Below are 20,142 nucleotides of genomic sequence, written 5' to 3' on the forward strand. Positions count from 1 at the left end.
TTCATCCATTTTTCATCCATTTTTCATCCATTTTTCGTCCGTTTTCATCCATTTTATATCCCTTTTCATCCATTTTTCATCCTTTTTTCATCCGTTTTTATTACATCCACTACCAATGCAAAAACGGATGAAAAACGGACCGTTTGTCCGTTTACTTCCGTTTTTCGTCCGATCTGTTTTTTTGACGGATGAAAAATAGGGCATTCATCCGTTCCAAAAAACGGACATTGACGGAAGAGGATGAAAACGGATGATCATCCGTTGTCCTCCGTTTTTACATAGCGATGCATTGATGTCCGTTATTCATCCATCAACGGATTGATAAAAAACAGACAAACGGACCGTATGTGTGAAAGGGGCCTAAATCTTTCCATCCCTCAACCTGAACTTTTACCTACCCCCTAGATTAAACTCTGAATACTAAACCTAACATGTGAATATCTGATAGTGCTAATATTGATACATTCAAAAAAATTGGTAAATAAATATACAACAAAGTGCTGACAATACAAAAGTGCAGTGCAAGATAAACGTCACTTAGTGACTTTAACCTCCCTGGCGGTATGATTATGTCAGGAATTACATACCAAAAGTGGTACAATTGTTTTCATGGAAATTTGGCGTTATGTATTATAGGCCTACAATTCTTAGTAATTACTGACTTAAACCTGACCAAAACAAGAGTCTAGTGATAAATTTGAAACACAAACGCATGAATTATAATCGAATCAATAATATAATTTTATTATTTAATATATAATATATATAATAAAATTATATTATTGATTAGATTATAATTCATGCATTATATATTATATATATATATATGTGTGTGTGTATGTGTGTATATATATATATATATATATATATATATATATATATATATACATACACACACATATATATATATATGTGAAATATATAACGCATGAATTATAATTGAATCAATAATATAATTTTATATATATATACATATATATATATGTATATGTGTGTGTGTGCATATATATATATATATATACACATATATATATGCATACATATATATACCGGTATATATATATATATATATATATATATATATATATATATATATATATGTGTATGTATGTATATATATGCATATATATGTATATATGCATATATATATATATATATATATATATATATATAAAATATAAAATGTGTTATGTGTTTTGTGCAACGTTTTTTTTTTTGTTTTTTTTTGAATTTCCCTCCCTAGTTCCGCTCCCATGCAGCATTGCTGCTGCAGGGAACGGAACTAGGAAGTGATCAGACCAACGGTGGACGGAGGAGCGGCGGGACTCTCTGCTGGCGATCTCAGCAATGAGAGATCATCGCTGGATCGCCAGGATAAGGTAAGAGAACACCGCTGCGCTCTCTGCCTATCCACCCCGAGCGTGACTCGGGGTTACCGCTCCTGATATGAAAAACTAACCCCGAGTCACGCTCGGGATTACCGCCTAGGAGGTTAAGTGCAATCACAAAAAAAGACAGCTCCTAAAGTGCAAAAAAGTGCAAAAGTCCAACGCCTCTTTTCAATAAAGTGCATAAATTATTCACTCAGTGTGCATCCTCTCCCTTGATCTTGTGCTCAAATCACCAGGTGAAGTGCCTGCTCACCTCCATTCAATACCCACACGAGGTCAACACAGCGAGATGTGAAAATAATCTCTGGCGTCCAATCTCTATATGGCTCCACACAGCTTATGAATACTCCAGAGTAACATATAAGAAGAAAAGAGACAAGCTCCAATAGTGAAGTCATTTTCAATGACTCACAATCCCAGCTTCATACATTTCACTCACATTTATTAAAGTAAAACACAGCATGTAAAAAAAAAAAAACACATTCCAGCAGTTTTCACATTTATATCTTCAAACCTGCCCACCACACAGCCTGGACCCATTGCAGAGATCCAACCTCCCGAAAATTGCATTTTTCAGATGGCATGAAAACAGGCTAACTCCACAAATCAAGCCAATTGCAATGCCATTTTCAGAGGTTGGATCTCTGCAATGGGTCCAGGCCAAGAAAGGAACAGCACGCCTCCCAGTAAAGCCAGCAAACTGACCTACCAAATGAGAGAGAAGGTTTCTGCTTTGTTGATGTGGAATCTGATGTTGGATCTATCACACAGCATTAAGCGTGGAAGAGCTTATTCTCCCAATGCCTATTTGACTCAGTGTTGACAACATTTGAGTCCATACAATCTGGTAAGCGCTCCTATATCCCTTATCGGTGGTGGCTCCTCACACACCAGGGTGTTCTCCTGATTGAATTAACAAGGGTTTTCTTCTATAAATATTAAAGTTCAATTCACTCGTGTCTTTTCACTTTGATTGGACATTTTTTCACTTTTTGTGATGTCACATATGAGTTAGAGCTGCACGATTAATCGTTAAAAAATCAGCCGGAGCCGCCGAACCCGGAAGAGACGCCGTGTCCGGGCGACCGTGTTGGGGCTTCGTTTTAAGGTAAGTATTTCATAATGTGATGCATACTAGCTCATTATGCCTTTCTCCTGCAGGGTTTGTTTCTTTTTTTTTGTTTGAGTATACAACCGCTTTAAGAGTCGGTTCACACTAACCCGACTCAAAGTCGCCCCGACTTCGGAGGACTTTGAAGTTGCCCATGCAGCGCGACTTCCAAGTCGCCTGACAAGTCGGATTACTGTGAACCGCCACTAAGGCTGCTAAGTAGGGATGCACCGAAATTTCGGCCACCGAAATTATCGGCCGAAAATGAGCCTATCTCATTTCGGCCGATAATGGGTTAACATTGCCGAAAATAATGGCCGCCGTGGGTAAGGAGGAGGGCGCAGCGCAGCGAGGGCAGGTTTTAAAAGTCCCGCCTCTGGCCGGCCGTCCGCCTCTCAATGACGTCCCTACTACGATCTCTGCATTAATGGAGGGACATACCAGGCGGGGGGGGGGGCCGTGGCGAGCGGCCGCTATAGAACTATGTGATCCTTCCTGTCAGCTCAGCGCGACTATATGTGAATGAGAAGTGACCTGACATCGGGCGGGGGGAGCGGCCGCTATTAGCTGTAACTATGTGAGAGCTTCACTTCACTGACAGGCATGTATCTCCGCTGACAGTGCAGTGAAGGCTCACATTGTTACAGCTAATAGCGGCCGCTCCCCCCGCCCGATGTCAGGTCACTTCTCATTCACATATAGTCGCGCTGAGCTGACAGGAAGGATCACATAGTTATATCTATAGCGGCCGCTCGCCCCGCCCCCCCCGCCCGGTGTGTCACTTCATTCAACACAGATCCTAGTAGTGACATCACCGGGAGGCGGTGCCGTCGGCCAGAGGCGGGACTTTTGAATGAGGGACGCTGAGCCAGAGGGGGGGGGGGAGATGGGGGGGAGCTGAGGCAGCTTACCAATGATGTAGATCAAAGGAGCAAGAATTCAAAACACTAATACTGTAAAGTCACTTACTCACCCAGCACTAAAATACACTATAAGAACAATTGAAATAAAAACCGTGAAGGTGAAAGCTGCTGCCATACAAGGGGAAAACTGAAATAAGGTGCAACAAATGCAGCTTGCATAAACCAATTTGTGACACTAGCAGCGCTAAAAAATATTTTTTAGCGCTGCTAGTGTCACAAATTGGTTTATGCAAGCTGCATTTGTTGCACCTTATTTCAGCTTACCAATGATATTTGTATTATGAAGCATGAGGGGTTAATGTATTGTCACTGCTGGTCACTGCTGCATTAGTGACCGACCAGTGGCAGGTAATTAATCCCTTTGTGCTGCATTAGTGCAACCAGTATCAGTGTTAATTAACACTGGTTGCACTGATACTGGTTGCACTAATGCAGCACAAAGGGGTTAATTAACTGCCACTGGTCGGTCACTAATAGATGAGTGACCAGCAGTGGCAATACATTAACCCCCTCATACTGCATAATACAAATACCATTGGTAATTAAATTAACCTCTTGCCAACCCATCACAGTACATATACTGTGACAGGGTGGCAGCGACAGGTGTACGTCGCTACCTGTTTTTGGTGTATGCCCCTCTTCTATCTATTTTAAATTTTTTTTTGGGAAAAAAGTCATTGTCATTTTCGGTTTCGGTTTTCGGCCAAGGGCATCCTGCATTTTCGGTTTCGGTTTCGGCCCAAAATTTTCATTTCGGTGCATCCCTACTGCTAAGATAACTATAAACACAAAGCTTTACAATGTATCTTTTCGTTCTTTTAGATCAAAGGAATGATGTTATGCTGGCCATACACTAGCCGAAAACCGTTCCAACTAATTTTCGAAAAACGAACACTCGGCCGTGAGAGCAGACGATTGTGTCATGATGTAATGACCGAATTTTGAACGATAAATTGTTCAATGGATATAAATTATTCTGTTTTTCGTTCATTTTGTCTCTTATGCCTAGAGCAAACAGTTTGGGCGAGAAACACATTAACCTTTCAATTTATCGTTCATTACGCAGAAATTTCCAAACTGTTCCTTCGATGTTTCTGCTCTGAAAAGTTAAAACTGATTTTCTATTCATGCCCATTAACTGGACGAAAAACTAACGAACGAAAGGACCAAATGACAGATTTTGAAACTATTTTTTGGCTAGTGTATGGCCAGCATTAGGGAGGTTAGTTTAACCTCTTAAAGACCCAGCCTTTTCTCTGACACTTGTTGCTTACAAGCTAAAATCAGTAATTTTTGCTAGAAAATTACTTAGAACCCCCAAACTATATATATTTTTTTTTTTTTTTTTTTCAAGCAGAAACCCTAGAGAATAAAATGGCGATCATTGCAATCTTTTATGTCACACTGTATTTGGACAGAAGTCTTTCAAATGCAATTTTTGGGGTGGGAGGGATACACTTTAATACATTTTTAAAAAAAAACTAATCGTGCAGCTCTAATATGAATTATTATTTTTACAATGTTTCTTTATGCACACCATTCAGTTGGTGAATTTGGATATGTTCTATATGATACACATTTGTTTGATATACTTGAATGTTGAGAAATGTCACTTTATACCACAGTTCATATATAGCTCAGCACTTTTTATGTCTTCCTTATGTCAGGACAATTGGTGGAGACCAAATGGCCTATGCAAATGGTATTATAAATTGTATAAATTAAAGACAAAAGTGATAAATTATTTTTTTTAAGTACCTGAAGAGGAGTTCCGGCCTCAAAAACAACTTTGAGCCATCCACTTGCTGACATTCACCTGCAAAAGAAATGGATAGTCCTGATTTTTTTTTCCTTTACTTACCTTGTTTTTGAAGAAAGTATACTTACCTTCCTTCTACTTCCTCCCTCTGTGGCCGCGGCCCGCGCCGTCTCTTCCTGCTTGCATTGACTCCTGGGAGATGAACGTCATCGCTCCCAGTAGTCAATGCGCCTGCACCAGCCCCGCTCTACAGTTCCGGTGCAGGCGCGTCATTCCCAGAATGCCCTGCACTGGCCCCGCAGGGCATTCTGGGATGAAGAGGACACGGAAGAGGATGCCCTGGCGTCAGCTGCCCACACCTGAGATGGCAACACTGGACAAGAAATTTTCAAGGTAAGTATTTCATCTAAAAGGTAAGTGCGACCTGGGACAGTACAGAGGCTATCCATTATGAAATGTACCAGCCCTGACTGTCCCGGGGGTATTTTTATTGAAAAAAAGTTTCAGAGGCCAGAACTCCACTTTAAAGCGTAACTCCACTTTTGTGTAAAAAAATATACAAAGTATATTCCACGTGCCAAGGAAGTATTATAAAAAATACGTATACAAATAACCTGCATGCCTAAAGGTAAATAAATGTAAAAAAATAAATAAATAAATAAATAAATGTAATAAGCAGCTGCTGTAGGATAAAGGGTAGACTGAAAAAAGAATGGTCTTATGGAAAAGGCCAAATACAGCGCTTGCTAACTAAATTACTAATGGATAGCAATATCCATGCCAACCTCTGTGGTATGTATAAATAATCAATCAATAAAAAGTGGTATAAATAAAAATTACAATAACAAGTAAACAGATGTAAATAATAATGGTAAATCATCAAAATTCCCAATAAATAATTAAATAGGTGCCACAATGTGCATAAGTGACTTGGTGAATGATATATAAAAATTACATATAATAATATAAAAAGATATATATATATATATATATATATAAATAAAAAATAAAAAATGGTAAAGACGAATATACTCAAAAATATTATAATATAAATAGTCCAGAGTAAACAGTGGCTGTAGTGCTCAAATATTAATAAAGTCCTCAGTGAATGTGAGTCTTCAAATTAAAATTCGAAGGTGCAGGTGCTCAGACGTGATTGGCCGTATCATCGGTTCCTTACCTCGTGTGAGTGAATAGATTGGATCACTTACCGGATCTTGTGGGTCCTATATGCCATATGGCATTAGAACCATTCGAGTTTAATAGCCCCCTGGGCTGAATTGGTTTCCCCTTTATGGTCCAATGGGCTGGTAACGGCTCCTTTAGGCTCCGGGGTAAACGACCAAGTGTGGTAGGAAAAGGAGAAAAAAGGCTCCAAATAGTGTAGTAGTTTTAAGATTAAGATAGTTTATTTCCCATATATCGGGTTCAAATGCAGATAAAACGACAAATCACTGGTGGTCAGCGGTGCGGGCTGCGCGTCCTCCTCGCAGAGTGGCAAGCTAACTTCCGGCTTGCGTTCCACCCACGTGAAGTAATGACGCTATGCGGTCCAAACTGATGCTTTTCGTCACTTCCGGTGACGTCCTCAGACTAATTTGAAGACTCACATTCACTGAGGACTTAATATTAATATTTGAGCACTACAGTCACTGTTTACTCTGGACTATTTATATTATAATATTTTTGAGTATATTCGTCTTTACCATTTTTTATTTATATATATCTTTTTATATTATTATATGTAATTTTTATATATCATTCACCAAGTCACTTATGCACATTGTGGCACCTATTGAATTATTTATTGGGAGTTTTGATGATTTACCATTATTATTTACATTTGTTTACTTGTTATTGTAATTTTTATTTATACCACTTTTTATTGATTGATTATTTATACATACCACAGAGGTTGGCATGGATATTGCTATCCATTAGTAATTTAATTAGCAAGCGCTGTATTTGGCCTTTTCCGTAACTCCACTTTTGGTGAGAAAAAAACATTCCCCTCTGGGTGATCTATGTACATTGCAAGGATAATAACAAACTTTGTTGCAGATTCCTACCTTTTGTTATTCTGAAGAAATCATTGTTTGTTCCTATGTGCCTCTGTGCTGAGTTGGACTAATGGGAGTGGTTTCATAATTATCTATCAGCTGTGGCAGCTGCAGGACACTAATAAAGAAATCTGCTGCGGCTGCATCCCTTTAGATGTGTTCTTATTGGGAGTATTCCACCAAAAATGACATTTTTGTTGCAGGGGATGGCAGAAATCTGACTAATATCTTAGGCTTGCCATACATTATACAGTTTTCTTACAATTTTCTGTACAATTTTCCTTAAATTCACCTTCAACTATGTAGTACAAAGGCCTGCCTAATAGGATACAATTGAAAGTGTTGTTTAGTTTTGACCTCATAATATATGGCAGCAGCACACTGAGCTTGCCCGTAAATGGCTATGCAGCAGGTGCATGTCAGGACAAGTCTGATCATTGGAGGAGAGCACACTGAGTTCCCAGCAGAGCTAGAGAACTGACCATGGTGTGTTCTCCTGCTCAGTGTGGTCAGTTGTTAATAGGAAAGCAAGGGGACTAGCAGGAACCCCAGGGATTTCACACAAAGGAAGCAATACAAAGAGAACAGGATACTTTCTCATAAAAGTACATGGTACAGCAGGCTCATATCAGGAATAGGAAGTGTTGGGGTAACTAATGCTTCAAAAGGCTCCAGTTGGTAGTACAGCAACAGTTCATCTACATGGTTCCCCAAGTCTGATACCCACTCAAAAGAGTACCAAGAATCAGTTGGGAGTAAGAATACTGAAAATGTTGGCCCGAGCAGGTCTCTCCTTAAAGTGTTACTAAACCCACAACAGTAAAATCAGTCTGTATATGCAGTAAAGCATACTTGTTATACTCCCTGTGGAATCTAAGGGGTTAATCCTGCGCATTGTGTAAAAAGGCTCTTTGATCCTGTCTTCTCTGATCCTACACTTATCCACTGTCCCCAATCCATCTGCTGATAATACAGAGTCTTTGGGGCACACTCTGCACATGCACAGTTTGGTGTGTATTGGCAGAGAGTTGGTTTTTTTTTGAGGGTGCATGTGATTAGCACAGGGCCAATCGGCACAGTCCATACAGAGGGTCAGGGGTCCTGCAGCCTCATAGGACAGTCAGAGGAGAATAAAAACTCCTCCTACAAGCTTTAACCAGTGCTTAACCAGACACTGATAGAAGTCACAGAGCTGTTATATACTGCTGATGAGAAAAGGTATTTAGCAGTTTATATTTACTAAAATAATTACATTTCTAAGTCCTGTGTACTGTGGGAGACCAGATATAATGAATGCAGGCTCCTGGGTTTAGTAACCCTTTAAATCTAATAAACTTTACAAACTAGAAGTGGCCTAACTTTTACATAGTAGTGATGGCACCTAAAGCTGTACTACAATTACACATATCTATTTCCGTTCCCATTGGCAATACTATTTTATGTCAATCAGACAATAACAGGCATGACATTTATGATTTTCATCTTCTGCTGTCAACTGATAAAGCATACTAATTATTGGTCCAATACAACCCTACATTGAAACAACTAGAAGATGGAATAAAGGGTGCAAGCAGCATCAAAGTTATCTCCTTTGAACATTTAATCAGGCCAGTTTTATATGTGTATATATATATATATATATATATATATATATATATATATATATATATATACATTTATTTTTATTTTTTAATTTCCACTCTAACTAGATTTTTTATTAGGAACACATTTTATAAAGCTGATCTAAAATATATAGTGTTCAAGTTCAAAGCCTGTGTTTCCAGACAATATAATTAAAAGACCATAAAAGCTAGACGAAAAGGATTCAAACATGTCGAAAACCTACCAATAACTTTTACAACTGTGTATGTGAGCTCACACCTGCAAATTGACATATCTGACTTGTACAAAGCTTTGCTGAGCATCCTACTGCTCTCTTATTTTCCATTCAGTTTTCTTCTGTCTATTGGACAGGAAGTCAACTGTGTATTTCAAAATGCTGCCACCAAATCATATTCAGTAATCTTTATTGTGTCAATCCCCCAATCTTTTATATATTAATTAGGGCACAATATAAAAACCTCTTATACATAAACTAGCTAGAAAAACTAGTGACCCTTTAATGAACAAATAATAATAATAATAATAATAATGATATTGTATTTTACATTATGTCTCCACCCTTTAAGCAACAAATAACAATAATAAAAATGATAATAAAAATATAAATTATAATAATAAATTGTTTTTCAATATATATCTATCTAATAAAAATAATAATAATAATCATAATAATAATAATAATTACAGTAATTATATGTTTTCCAATATGTCCCTACCCTTTAAGGAACTAATAATAATAATATGTTTCCCAAATAACAAAAAGACAAATAACAATAATAAAGTTTCCCAATATGCCTCTGCTCTTCAAGGACCACATACTACTACTACTACTACTACTACAACCAATAATAATACAAATATAATAATAATAATAATAATAATAATAATGTGTTTTTCAATATGTGTCCACACTTTAAAAAGCACATAATCATAATCATTATAATAATATTTACAGTAATATTATGTTTTCAAATATGCCTCTACCCTTTAAGGAACTAATAATAATATGTTTCCCAATACGTCTCCAAAATTTAAGGACAAATAATAATAGGTTTTCCAATATGCCTCTACCCTTTAAGGAACTAATACTACTACTAATAATAATAATAATAATAATAATAATATATTTCCCAATATGTCTCCAAACTGTAAGGACAAATAATAATTGGTTTTCCAATATGCCTCTACTCTTTAAGGAACTAATAATAATAATCATAATAATAATAATAATAATATGTTTCCCAATACGTCTCCAAAATGTAAGGACAAATAATAATTGGTTTTCCAATATGCCTCTACACTTTAAGGAACTAATAATAATAATAATAATAATAATAATATGTTTCCCAATATGTCTCCAAAATGTAAGGACAAATAATAATTGGTTTTCCAATATGCCTCTACACTTTAAGGAACTAATAATAATAATAATAATAATATGTTTCCCAATATGTCTCCAAAATGTAAAGACAAATAATAAAAGGTTTTCCAATATGCCTCTACTCTTTAAGGACCACACACTACTATTACTAATAATATAATTTTTTTTAAAAATCCTCATCATCATCTTAAGAATTTAGTATTTTTCATTATGGCTCTAACCTTTTAGGCTGATGACATTAGGATGACTCTGCTGCTAGCGGTCCTCCTGCTGACAATTTATCAAAATTGGCAGTGGCAGGATCACTAAGAGTCTACCTGATTGTCTCTATGGAATCAGTCCCCCTGTAGCTGAGGCAGAAAGATGTTGCAAAATCTCTCTGTATCTGGCTACAGAGCGAGCAATTTCTTAGGGGCACATAGGGAACCTTTTTTTCAGAAATCCTGCAGCTGGCGATTTGTTGCTAGCAGCAGAACTGCCTTTATATCATTATCCTAAGGAACACATAATAATAATAATAATAATAATAATGTATTTTCCAATATATGCACAGCATTGCTCATGATATCTATACAAACATTTGCTGACGTCTCCTTCAAGAATAGTAAGGGTTGCACTATGAAACTTAATAGGATGTTTTCCATATGTTTAGAGGTAGCATAGGAGCCTGGCACAGATGGTTTTATGGAAGCAGGTGGTTTAGACGGCTGCTTTACTAATGTTAGTCAATAATTAATCTGATCTTGTCTGAGCATTCTCTCTGACAATCTGATCTTTCATTTCACAAACTACACAGGCATGCAAAATGATCTGTGCATGTTTTTGCTTTTGCCGATGAGCAAGTGAACAGAAGCTTTTGCAGAACAATTTAAAAACCATTAGCTGTCTCTTCCAAAATCTGTTACTGCCTGGGGAGATGGAGTGCATTGATTGCTCTCAATCACCCGTGGCCCCAAAAAGGACACTCAACCTCAAATGTGACATTTCAGAAGTCACTACGCTCTGGTGAAAATAGATCTAGTGATCTCCAACACCGTTATGCTGAAAAGGTAAAACGCTTTCTAATATGCATAATAAATAGCACAGCAACTTCAGATTTAACAAACTGATTTTTCCAAAAAGTATTTTTTTAAAGTGCTTATGTCAGTGCTGTTGGATATCTACAACCAGACTTGGATTTTGTCTTGATATGAGCAATGATACAATGCTCGAAGTGTAATCTTCTGAAAACAAGGGGAGTATACTGCCATTCCTGTCTGGGAATGACTTGTATCCAGCAGCTAATCTGTTACATATTAGTTGCATAGTTACAAGTGAAATCTTGGCAGCGTGTTCAGATTATTATTTGGAGTTTTAATGACAATCAAAAGGTGTTTTTGAAGCAGGCCATGCACACATGTTATTTATATTATTGGAGTCCTGGAGCAATCCCTTCCTCAGTGACTTCCCTGTGGGAAGGAGAGCTCTTCTTGTGTGGGGACATGGAAACAAAGCATAGCCCAACTCACTTTCCTCTCCTTATTAGGACACAATGTCATAATGTCTGATCACAACACTTCTATGGAGCTCAACAGCAGAGGAAACTCTGCAAATCTACCCCAATCCATACACTCATTGATCTACTCTATCTATCTACATCATCTCATCCCCATTGTCAGCGTGATGGCTAGAAGCAAGCAGAAGATGGACTATAGAAGTGAAAGAAAAGCATCAGAATAAACTTTCAAATTCACTATCTATCTATTTATCTATCTATCTATCTATCTATCTATCTATCTATCTATCTATCTATCTATCTATCTATCTATCTATCTATCTATCTATGGTATCTCTGTCTCTCTATATTTCTCTCTCTCTCCTCTTTACCTTCCCCTTCTCTCTCTTCCTCTCTCTTTCTATCTCCCTCTCTCTCCTTCACCATCTGTCTATCCCTTACACTCTCTTTCTCTCCCCCTCTCCATCTTTCTCTCTTTATCTCCACTCTCTCTTTCTAGCTCTCACACTCTCTCTCTATCTTTCTATCTCTCACACTCTTTCTATCTCTCACACTCTATCTTTCTATCTCTCACACTCTCTTTTTCTATCTCTCACACTCTCTTTTTCTATCTCTCACACTCTCTTTTTCTATCTCTCACACTCTCTCTATCTTTCTAGCTCTCACATTCTCTCTATCTTTCTATCTCTCACACTCTCTCTATCTTTGTAGCTCTCACACTCTCTCTATCTTTCTATCTCTCACACTCTCTCCATCTTTCTAGCTCTCACACTCTCTCTATCTTTCTCTCACTCTCTCTTTCTATCTCTCACTCTCTCTTTCTATCTCTCACACTCTCTCTATCTTTCTATCTCTCACACTCTCTCTATCTTTCTAGCTCTCACACTCTCTCTATCTTTCTATCTCTCTATCTTTCTATCTCTCACACTCTCTCTATCTTTCTCTCACTCTCTCTTTCTATCTCTCACACTCTCTCTATCTTTCTAGCTATCACACTCTCTCTTTCTATCTCTCACACTCTCTCTTTCTATCTCTCACACTCTCTCCTTCTATCTCTCACACTCTTTCTATCTCTCACACTCTCTCTTTCTATCTTTTACACTCTCTCTTTGTATCTATCACCCTCTCTCCATCTTTCTAGCTATCACACTCTCTCTTTCTATCTCTCACACTGTCTCTATCTTTCTATCTCTCACATTCTCTCTCGATCTTTCTATCTCTCACACTCTCTCTCCATCTTTCTATATCTCACACCCTCTCTTCATCTTTCTTTCTCTCATACTCTCTCTCCGTCTTTCTATCTCTCATGCTCTCTCTTTCTATCTCTCACACTCTCTTTGTCTTTCAAACTCTCTCTCTCACACTCTCTTTTTCTCTCTCCCTCTGACTTTCCCTCATTCTATCTCCCTCTATCTATTTTTCTATCTATCTAGAGATACAGGCAGTGACAATAGAGAAGTTGCAGTGACAGTAGAGAGGTTGCAGTGACAGTAGAGATGCATGCAGTGACAGTAGAGGAGCTGCAATGACAGTAGAGAGGCATGCAGTGACAGTAGAGGAGCTGCAATGACAGTAGAGAGGCATGCAGTGACAGTAGAGAGGCACGCAGTGACAGTAGAGGAGTTGCAATGACAGTAAAGATGCATGTAGTGACAGTAAAGATGCATGTAGTGACAGTAGAGGAGTTGCAGTGACAGTAGCAATGCATGCAGTGACAGTAGAAGAGTTGCAGTGACAGTAGAAGAGTTGCAGTGAAAGTAGCGTTGCATGCAGTGACAGTAGAGGAGCTGCAGTGACAGTAGAAGAGTTGCAGTGACAGTAGAAGAGTTGCAGTGACAGTAGCAAAGCATGCTGTGACAGTAGAGGAGCTGCTGTGACAGTAGAGGAGTTGCAGTGACAGTTGAAGAGTTACAGTGACAGTAGTGATACAGACAGTGACAGTAGAATAGTTGCAGTGACAGTTGAAGAGTTACAGTGACAGTTGAAGAGTTACAGTGACAGTAGCGATGCATGCAGTGACAGTAGAGGAGTTGCAGTGGCAGTAGAATAGTTGCAGTGACAGTAGAAGAGTTGCAGTGACTGTAGCGATGCAAGAAGTGACAGTAGAGGAGCTGCAGTGACAGTAGAGGAGCTGCAGTGACAGTAGAAGAGTTACAGTGACAGTAGCGATGCTTGCAGTGAAAGTAGAGGAGTTGCATTGACAGTAGAGAGGTGCAGTGAAAGTAGAAGAGTTACAGTGGCAGTAGCGATGCATGCAATGACAGTAGAAGAGTTGCAGTGACAGTAGAAGAGTTACAGTGACAGTAGTGATGCATGCAGGGACAGCAGAGGAGCTGCAGTGACAGTAGAAGAGTTACAGTGACAGTAGCGATGCATGCAGTGACAGTAGAGGATTTGCACTGACAGTTGAAGAGTTGCAGTGACAGTAGAAGAGTTGCAGTGACAGTAGCGACGCATGCAGTAACAGTAGAGGATTTGCACTGACAGTTGAAGAGTTGCAGTGACAGTAGAAGAGTTGCAGTGACAGTAGCGACGCATGCAGTAACAGTAGAAGAGTTGCACTGATAGTAGAAGAGTTGCAGTGACAGTAGAAGAGTTGCAGTGACAGTAGAAGAGTTACAATGACAGTAGCGATGCATGCAGTGACAGTAGAAGAGTTGCAGTGACAGTAGAAGAGTTACAGTGACAGTAGCGATGCATGCAGTGACAGTAGAGGAGTTCCACTGACAGTAGATGAGTTGCAGTGACAGTTGAAGAGTGACAGTAGCAATGCATGCAGTGACAGTAGAGGAGTTGCAGTGACAGTAGAAGAGTTGCAGTGACAGTAGATAAGTGGCAGTGACAGTTGAAGAGTTACCGTGACAGTAGCAATGCATGCAGTGACAGTAGAGGAGTTGCAGTGACAGTAGAGGAGTTGCAGTGACAGTAGAAGAGTTGCAGTGACAGTTGAAGAGTTACAGTGACTGTAGCGATGCAGGCATTGACAGTAGAAGAGTTGCAGTGACAGTTGAAGAGTTGCAGTGACAGTAGCGATGCATGAAGTGACAGTAGAGGAGTTGCAGTGACAGTAGCAATGCATGCAGTGACAGTAGAGGAGTTGCAGTGACAGTAGAGGAGTTGCAGTGACAGTAGAAGAGTTGCAGTGACAGTAGATAAGTGGCAGTGACAGTTGAAGAGTTGCAGTGACAGTAGCGATGCATGAAGTGACAGTAGAGGAGTTGCAGTGACAGTAGTGATGCATGCAGTGACAGTAGAAGAGTTGCAGTGACAATAGATGAGTTGCAGTGACAGTTGAAGAGTTGCAGTGACAGTAGCGATGCATGAAGTGACAGTAGAGGAGTTGCAGTGACAATAGTGATGCATGCAGTGACAGTAGAGGAGTTGCAGTGACAGTTGAAGAGTTAAAGTGACAGTAGCGATGCAGGCAGTGACGGTGAGATAAGTAGAAGTTCCTCTGCCATGCCCTATGAGAGTGAGATTTGGGTACTCACAGTGGCGGGGCACTTACTGTAGAGTGCAGCGCCCAGTCGGAGAGCCGCTGTCGGAGTTGTCTGTAGTGAGTAGTGCTGTGTGGCCCCAGTTGTTAGGCTGGGCCCCAGGGTTGTCTCCCGGCTCAGGCATAGCAGAGGCTTTCCCCTGCCACATAGTCCCGAGTCAGGCAGAGAAAGAAGAGGACAGGCGGGGTGGGGGGAGCCCAGACAATGCTGACAGTGTGGTCGGATCCACCCCGGAGAGGAAGGGACAGGAGCAGAGCGGTCCCCGGACACTATGCGGAGGACAATGGGCGGGCTCCGTCCTCTCATCACTGGAGCTCTATGGAAGGCTCTCACCTGTGTTCACTATCCCCGGCTATACAGACTGTGACTGTCCCTCCGAGTACACACACACCACCCCATCCCATGTCAGCCCGCTCCTCCTCACCTCGTCCCTTTCCGCACGAAGTACGAGTGAGTGAAGTCCAGGTGGTCGTCCAGCCACGACTCGATGCCCTCCTGGTCCAGGGGTAGCGGGCGGCTGCTGCCCTCCATGGTGTGTGTGTGAGCCATGTCAGGAGGAGGGGGAGGAGGAGGACACGTCTCTGCCAGCCAAACGACGCCCTCGCTTACAACTTGCTGATTGTTGGGGAAGGCAATTGTTGTGGTGGAGGCGCTTCCTGTTAGCGGAGAGTCAGCTGGGGTCTGCCATGTCTCTGTGTGACTGGGGGGTGTGATGGTGAGACACTGGAGGGACTGTGCTTCTCTCCTCCCTGTCCCCTCACACCTACTGTACACAGGTGAGGGCACACCACTTCCTCATCTCTCTGTATACAGGTGAGGGCACACCACTTCCTCATCTCTCTGTATACAGGTGAGGGCACACCACTCCCTCATCTCTCTGTATACAGGTGAGGGCACACCACTTCCTCATCTCTCTGTATACAGGTGAGGGCACACCACTCCCTCATCTCTCTGTATACAGGTGAGGGCACACCACTTCCTCATCTCTCTGTATACAGGTGAGGGCACACCACTTCCTCATCTCTCTGTATACAGGTGAGGGCACACCACTTCCTCATCTCTCTGTATACAGGTGAGGGCACACCACTCCCTCATCTCTCTGTATACAGGTGAGGGCACACCACTCCCTCATCTCTCTGTATACAGGTGAGGGCACACCACTTCCTCATCTCTCTGTATACAGGTGAGGGCACACCACTCCCTCATCTCTCTGTATACAGGTGAGGGCACACCACTTCCTCATCTCTCTGTATACAGGTGAGGGCACACCACTCCCTCATCTCTCTGTATACAGGTGAGGGCACACCACTCCCTCATCTCTCTGTATACAGGTGAGGGTACACCACTCCCTCATCTCTCTGTATACAGATGAGGGCACACCACTTCCTCATCTCTCTGTATACAGGTGAGGGCACACCACTTCCTCATCTCTCTGTATACAGGGGAGTGCACACCACTTCCTCATCTCTCTGTATACAGGTGAGGGCACACCACTTCCTCATCTCTCTGTATACAGGTGAGTGCAGAACCCCTTCCTCATCTCTCTGTATACAGGTGAGGGCACACCACTCCCTCATCTCTCTGTCTGTATACAGGGGAGTGCACACCACTTCCTCATCTCTCTGTATACAGATGAGGGCACACCACTTCCTCATCTCTCTGTATACAGGTGAGGGCACACCACTTCCTCATCTCTCTGTATACAGGTGAGGGCACACCACTTCCTCATCTCTCTGTATACAGGTGAGGGCACACCACTCCCTCATCTCTCTGTATACAGGTGAGGGCACACCACTTCCTCATCTCTCTGTATACAGGTGAGGGCACACCACTCCCTCATCTCTCTGTATACAGGTGAGGGCACACCACTCCCTCATCTCTCTGTATACAGGTGAGGGTACACCACTCCCTCATCTCTCTGTATACAGATGAGGGCACACCACTTCCTCATCTCTCTGTATACAGGTGAGGGCACACCACTTCCTCATCTCTCTGTATACAGGTGAGGGCACACCACTTCCTCATCTCTCTGTATACAGGTGAGGGCACACCACTTCCTCATCTCTCTGTATACAGGTGAGGGCACACCACTCCCTCATCTCTCTGTATACAGGTGAGGGCACACCACTCCCTCATCTCTCTGTATACAGGTGAGGGTACACCACTCCCTCATCTCTCTGTATACAGATGAGGGCACACCACTTCCTCATCTCTCTGTATACAGGTGAGGGCACACCACTTCCTCATCTCTCTGTATACAGGGGAGTGCACACCACTTCCTCATCTCTCTGTATACAGGTGAGGGCACACCACTTCCTCATCTCTCTGTATACAGGTGAGTGCACACCACTTCCTCATCTCTCTGTATACAGGTGAGGGCACACCACTCCCTCATCTCTCTGTCTGTATACAGGGGAGTGCACACCACTTCCTCATCTCTCTGTATACAGATGAGGGCACACCACTTCCTCATCTCTCTGTATACAGGTGAGGGCACACCACTTCCTCATCTCTCTGTATACAGGTGAGGGCACACCACTTCCTCATCTCTCTGTATACAGGTGAGGGCACACCACTCCCTCATCTCTCTGTATACAGGTGAGGGCACACCACTTCCTCATCTCTCTGTATACAGGTGAGGGCACACCACTCCCTCATCTCTCTGTATACAGGTGAGGGCACACCACTCCCTCATCTCTCTGTATACAGGTGAGGGTACACCACTCCCTCATCTCTCTGTATACAGATGAGGGCACACCACTTCCTCATCTCTCTGTATACAGGTGAGGGCACACCACTTCCTCATCTCTCTGTATACAGGGGAGTGCACACCACTTCCTCATCTCTCTGTATACAGGTGAGGGCACACCACTTCCTCATCTCTCTGTATACAGGTGAGTGCACACCACTTCCTCATCTCTCTGTATACAGGTGAGGGCACACCACTCCCTCATCTCTCTGTCTGTATACAGGGGAGTGCACACCACTTCCTCATCTCTCTGTATACAGGTGAGGGCACACCACTCCCTCATCTCTCTGTATACAGGTGAGGGCACACCACTTCCTCATCTCTCTGTATACAGGGGAGGGCACACCACTTCCTCATCTCTCTGTACACAGGTGAGGGCACACCACTTCCTCATCTCTCTGTACACAGGTGAGGGCACACCACTCCCTCTTCTTTCTGTATACAGGTGAGGGCACTCCGCTACCTCATCTCTCTGTACACAGATGAGGGCACACCACTTCCTCATCTTTCTGTACACAGGTGAGGGCACACCACTCCCTCATCTCTCTTTATACAGGTGAGGGCACACCACTTCCTCATCTCTCTGTATAAAGGTGAGGGCACACTACTACCTCATCTCTCTGTATACAGATGAGGGCACACCGCTTCTTCATCTCTCTGTATAAAGGGTGAGGGCACCCCCCCCCCTCATCTCTCTGTATACAGGTGAGGGCACACCATTTCCTCATCTCTCTGTATACAGGTGAGGGCACACCGCTACCTCATCTCTCTGTACACAGGTGAGGGCACACCACTTCCTCATCTCTCTTAACAGAATACACATCCCAACTCAATACACAAACAATAGGTAGAGCCTATCTCTGAAATTGAAGTTCAATACACATTATCCTACAGTAAGTGTAAACACAGAACCCATTTGAATCAATCCAAACCATTAAGTATCTGTCTTTCACTCCCAGTGACTGTGAGTACCATCACACAGGTGAGGATTCAAAACTCCCTCAGCTCTCTTTGTACAGGTGAGGATTCAAGACTCCCTTATCTCATTATATACAGATGAGGATACAGGACTCCCTCAGCTCTCTTTGTATACAGGTGAGTATATGAGTCTCATCTCTCTGTATACAGGTGAGGATACAGGACTTCCTTGTTTCTCTGTATACAGATGAAGGCACAATACTACCTTAGCTCTCTTTATACAGGTGAGGGCTCACCACTAGCTCAGCTCTCTCTGTACAGGTGAGGATACACAACTTCCTTAGCTCTCTCTGTATACAGGTGACAATACTCAGCTCTCTGTTTAAAAGTGAGGATACAGGACTCCCTCCATGCTCTCAGTATACAGTTGAGGATACACAACTTCCTAATCTCTCTCTGTAAACAGGTGAAGATACTAGACTCCCTCATCTCTCTCTGTATATAGAGGAGGATAAAGGACTCTCTCAGCTCTCTGAATATAGGTGAGGATACAGGACTCTCTGAGTTATTTGTATACAGTACATATACTGTAAATCTCTGATCGATTCAGACACATAATTGGATGAAAGCCTTGAGATCATTAGGAGTAGAGATGAGCTCCGAGTTCGAGTCAAAGCTAAGTTTGACTCGAACATTGATCGTTCGCTCGTTCGTCGAATGATGAACAAATGTGCTTCTTTGTGGAAAATTCGAGTGCCTGCATCAATAATGCACCGAGCATGCAGTGCGTTATGTGATTGGCCACAGTATGCACCCTGACCTCCATGCTTTGGCCAATCAAATCATCTCTGCCATGATTGGACAAAGGCAGGCTGCTCTTAGCCAATCATAGCTCAGTGGCTAAGTACATGCCCCCACACTATATAAAGGCTACTCACACAGCAGCCACGTGTAGTGTGACTGTGCGGGCGAGATAGCAAGTAGTTGAGGTAGGGAGAGGATTGTGTTTGAGGCAGGGAGAGAGAGTCATTTGCAGTTTATAATACAGTGCAGTGTAGTCTAATTAGAGACATTTCTAGCAGTGAGTTAGGCAGGGAGAGTAAACTAATTTGGAGTTTATCAGACAGTGCAGTGTAGTCTAATTAGAAACATTGCTAGAAGTGAGTGATACAGGGAGAGGATCGTGTTTTTCAGGCAGGCAGAGGAGAGTGATTTTCAGTTTATCAGACAGTGCA

The 20,142-nt window shown here is 41.7% G+C and overlaps 1 protein-coding gene across 7 annotated transcripts in view; it reads right to left on the reverse strand.

Annotated features, from left to right (window-relative positions):
- PDE5A (phosphodiesterase 5A) overlaps positions 1–15,918 on the reverse strand; it is a 289,144-nt gene extending 273,226 nt beyond the window's left edge. For 3 of the 7 annotated variants that reach the window (XM_082243704.1, XM_082243703.1, XM_082243700.1), the window contains exon 1: positions 15,252–15,563. In XM_082243704.1, coding sequence (XP_082099830.1) covers positions 15,252–15,388 — 137 coding nt within the window. In that variant the 5' untranslated portion in view covers positions 15,389–15,563. Of the gene's footprint in view, positions 1–15,234; positions 15,565–15,664 lie in introns of those variants that run through there. The other 4 variants (XM_082243705.1, XM_082243702.1, XM_082243701.1 and 1 more) reach the window with 3 other exon arrangements.
- Positions 15,919–20,142: the final 4,224 nt, after the last annotated feature.

The sequence above is a fragment of the Pelophylax lessonae genome (assembly GCF_965119305.1).
Source record: "Pelophylax lessonae genome assembly, chromosome: 1".
In the NCBI taxonomy this organism is placed as follows: domain Eukaryota; kingdom Metazoa; phylum Chordata; class Amphibia; order Anura; family Ranidae; genus Pelophylax; species Pelophylax lessonae.